The sequence below is a fragment of the Mus pahari genome, chromosome 2, assembly GCF_900095145.1.
Source record: "Mus pahari chromosome 2, PAHARI_EIJ_v1.1, whole genome shotgun sequence".
Classification (NCBI taxonomy): domain Eukaryota; kingdom Metazoa; phylum Chordata; class Mammalia; order Rodentia; family Muridae; genus Mus; species Mus pahari.
In genome coordinates this window covers 151,499,173-151,503,467 of record NC_034591.1, presented here as the reverse complement: position 1 = coordinate 151,503,467, position 4,295 = coordinate 151,499,173, and the positions used below count along the sequence as shown (strand labels likewise).

Sequence of the window (4,295 nt, the reverse complement as noted above, 5' to 3'; positions counted from 1 at the left end):
GGATTGTGCAACTGCCTTTTGGGAAGATTTAGTGTTTTAAGTGGGTGATGTGTGTGTGTGTGTGTGTGTGTGTGTGTGTGTGTGTGTGTGTGTGTAGGTAGGTAGGTAGGTAGGCAGGTTCATGCAGAGCCAGACAAGAGTGCTGGCTTTCCAGAGCTAGAGTTATGGGTGGTTATGAGGTACCATGTGGGTGCTGGGAACCCAACTTAAGTCCTCTTCAAGAGTAGCAAATTAATATTCAGTATTGAGCCATCTCTCTCACATAAATAATAACCAAATGCCCTTGTACAGAAACTACTTGTGCATCATTTCCAATACAAAGCCCATTAGTTCATCAGTTCTTATGGGCTCCATCCTTCTACGTAGGCAAGGCTGTTACAATGCCTGTTCTTCTCAGGAACAGCCTTCTCATTAAGGTGGCATGTTTTCCTAGTTCTAACTTCCATAAGTTTCACTCTAGTCTGTCAAAACTAGACTGTAAGGGCACTAAAGATAGGTGACTAGATCTTAGAGTTCTGGTAATGCCAAAACCTTTGAGGACTCAAAACATTTAATATCTTCCTGACAGCATTACACTTAATAAGTTATTTTCCTTTTAATGGCCAAAGAGTACAAATCTGACACAATACTACTTACTGTTGTCCTAGAGAAATAACCATAACTATATGTAATATATAAACAAACAGGCTTGTCTCTGTCCTACTAAACTGTAGAAAACTCTGATGGGCCACAACCTGTCAACCCCCTGCTTTGGAATGAATATGTAAGGATATTTAAGCAAACACACACACACAATAAACAGACAAAGAAACAAAACCCCACAAAGTCTTATAAATTACTTGAAAAAACTATACCCATTTGGGGGTAGGGGAGAGGAAGTAACAGGTAATATGTGGGTAAGCAAATACAAAGGCCAATAAACATATTTCCAATCTTGCAAAACACATCAGGAGAATGTGGCCTCAGAAAAACCCACCTTCTCCACACATTTTCTAAGTTTTACACCAATACAATGGTGCAAATGCTATCTTTCACATTAGTGGTTCTTAACCTGTAGGTTGCGACCCCTTTGGGGTCAAACGACCTTTTCATGGGGTCAGTTAAGACCATCTGCATATAAAATATTTACATTATAATGAAAAACAGTAGCACAATTACAGTTATGAAGTAGCAACAATAATTTTATGATTGGAAATCACCACTTCCTGAAGAAGGGTACTAAGGGCCGCAGCACTAGGAAGGTTGAGGACTAATGTTCTATGTGAAGTTTGAGAACAGCCAGACTTTTAACAGGAGAAGAAACAAAGCGCTAGCTCTGAACATGCCGCTGGAGGGCTTGATCTGAAACTGAAGAGATGGAGCAGCTGTAAAGAATGTGTATGATGAAATGCATTCTGACGTTAGGATAAACACATCCACTAATGTCTGAACTTTCCCAGAAAAGGAAATACTAGCTTAGTCTCCTTCGACTATGATTTTAATCATTTAGAAAGTATCAGTTATCATTTAGCAATATGCAACAGCTTGTCTCCAGATGTACTACGACATATTAGTTCTTCTAATTTTGTAAGATTTTTTTTTTTCTATTTGTTTTGTTAATGGTTTGAGACTGGGTCTCACGTAGCCCAGACTAGCCCCAAACTACTCATGTAGCCAAAGTTAAATGTGAACTCCTTGGTCCCTGACTTATGTACATCCTTGTGCCAATACACCTAGCTGCATTTCTATAAAACCTTACTCACGGATCACTAAGACTGACGTTATTGAGCATGTTATATTAAATAGTTTATTAAAGCAAGTAAAAAAATCTTTAATCAGCTAACCTGGAGCGTTCATCTTATTCTGTGCTAGAACTTCAGACTCATCTTTTCCACACGAAATATCCTCCTCATCAGAAAGGACTAAGAAGGCTTCTTTTGGCAAATTCTCACTGCTTTCTTGTTTTGAGGGTGAGCCAAAAGAACCCTCCATCTTATCCTCCAAATCCTGACTCGTTTCCACTGGAAGGAGAGAAGTTTTTGAAAAGCAACTGAGTTCATCCTCAGTGGGTGCAAGTTTTTCCAAAATAGGAATGATCTCATCCGTTTCCATAGAATCCGTGTTGTCTAAGACAGTATCCTCCTTGTCCTCTGTGGGGTCCTCACTGACAGCTTCTACAAGTTCTGCAGGACTTTTATGCCCATCCTTTTCGCTTTGGTCAACTTCCATGCTGCTGGAGATGGCCTCTTCTTCGAGAGCAGGCTCAGCAATGGGATCCTCCGCTACCTTCGTCGAATTTTCTGGAGGTAGATCAGGACAAATAATTGCACTGTGTGTTTCTAGAGTTTCTTCCTTCTCACCAACATTACTGTTCACTTTATTTCCCTCATCACATGAGTCTTTACTTTGAATTTGGTCTAAGTGTTCATCGTCTTCATTCTTGTCTGGACGACCATCACTGTTATTGCTACTCTGCTCTGTCTTGTCAGGGTCAGGACCTGCTTCACAAACTGGCACTGAACTTGGTTTAACTGTGTCAGTGGCTGATTCCACAGAGAGCTCCCCAGGAGTCACCTCATCGGAAGCCAGTCTGCTGCAGCCAGACCTAGGAAGGGAGTCCTCAGTAGAAGGCAGCTCGTCAGAAAGTGAACCACCAGAGGTGGCACAATCATCCAAGGCTGACTCCCCAGGGGCCAGTTCACAGGCCGCCACTACCTCTGCGACCGTTTCATCTGAAGCTGGCTCACTTGTAGCTGGTTCACCTGAAGCTGCCTCATGAGACACTGGCTCACCAGAAACTGGCTCACCACAAGTGGAATCACCAGAGACAAGATCATGAGGGGCGGTTTCTTCAGAAACTGGATCTCCAGAGATGGGATCACTACAGGAGGGATCACTACAGGTGGGATCACTGGAAGAGGGATCACTTGAAGAGGGATCACTGGAGGGAGGCTCCTCACAGGCAGAGTCACCAGTGGACTGTACTGTAGTGGCCAGCTCTCCTGCAGCCAGATCACCAGAGGCTGGGTTGTCAGAGGCTGGGGTACCACAGCCTGGGTTGTCAGAGGCTGGGGTACCACAGCCTGGGTTGTCAGAGGCTGGGGTACCAGAAGCTGGTTCAGTGGTTACTTCAGAAGCAAGATCACAAGTTATACTGGGGGACAAAGCTTCACTATTCAAATCTTCTTGCTTGTTTTTTACAGCAACATTGGGCATACAAGGTGCTTCTTTGCATTCCGTTTTACTTTCTTCTGCTTGAAAACAGAGCCCATCAATACCATTCACTTCTTCTCTATCTTGAATACAATCTGTATTTTCCAAAGGTGAAGTGGGATCCAAGTCTCCATTCTCATGGTTCCCGTTCAGCAGCTTCCCATCGCTCCTCAGCAGCTCCTCCTTGACTCTGTGCACGGCATCGAGCTGCTGGCGATCGCTCACCCTCATTGTTTTCCGAGCCTTGAAGACTTTTTTCTGAGGTTCTTCTACACTATCCATTCTGAATCTTTAAATAAAAAGAAAAGGATTTTAATAAACTGAGATAAGAGTCATTCAACTACAGGTTTAATGAAAATTAAAAGGTGTAAAATTTAGATCATATAAACTTAAAACACTGACAATAAAACCTTAATCCTTACTCGATCGGAGTTCTCATATTTACTACTCACATACTACAGAAGTGACAAACAATGCACACCAGAACATCAAAGGAGGCAAATGAAGAGTTAGAAAGGAGGCGCTTCAGGGGCGTGAAAAGTCCATGAAAACAATAGGTGCTGGAGACCGAACCCAACCACCGGGCCATCTCTCCAGCTCCTTGCAGGTTTGGAGAAAGCAAGAAATTAATGCTTTAGAGTACAGGATTGAACCAATTAAAATGAAATAATTAAAATGTTCTAACATCCACTGTGGTGATAGCTACACAACTTAAAAACTACCTCTATTGAGTATGTTCTTCTTTTTGGTCAATCTTGCTAGAGTCCTATCAAACCTACCTGTTTGCCAAAGAATGCACTCTTCTCACTGTTAATGCTCCTGGTGTGCACCTGCATTGTAGTTGCTGCTTTCTCCCCTAAGATCATGTCTTTGACTTTTTGGGTGAGGTTAATTTGCATCTGTTGAGTTACTTTTTTAACTATTGTGATAAAATACTCTGACAAAAAATAACTTTGGAGCCGGGCGTGGTGGCGCACGCCTTTAATCCCAGCACTCGGGAGGCAGAGGCAGGCGAATTTCTGAGTTCGAGGCCAGCCTGGTCTACAAAGTGAGTTCCAGGACAGCCAGGGCTGTACAGAGAAACCCTGCCTCGAAAAACCAAA

The 4,295-nt window shown here is 42.8% G+C and overlaps 1 protein-coding gene across 7 annotated transcripts in view; it reads right to left on the bottom strand.

Annotated features, from left to right (window-relative positions):
• Nucleotides 1–4,295, bottom strand: part of Atf7ip (activating transcription factor 7 interacting protein) — an 89,577-nt gene that overhangs the window by 43,365 nt on the left and 41,917 nt on the right. For all 7 annotated transcript variants that reach the window (XM_029534341.1, XM_029534337.1, XM_029534330.1 and 4 more), the window contains one exon: nucleotides 1,824–3,481. In XM_029534341.1, coding sequence (XP_029390201.1) covers nucleotides 1,824–3,474 — 1,651 coding nt within the window. In that variant the 5' untranslated portion in view covers nucleotides 3,475–3,481. The remainder of the gene's footprint in view (nucleotides 1–1,823; nucleotides 3,482–4,295) is intronic.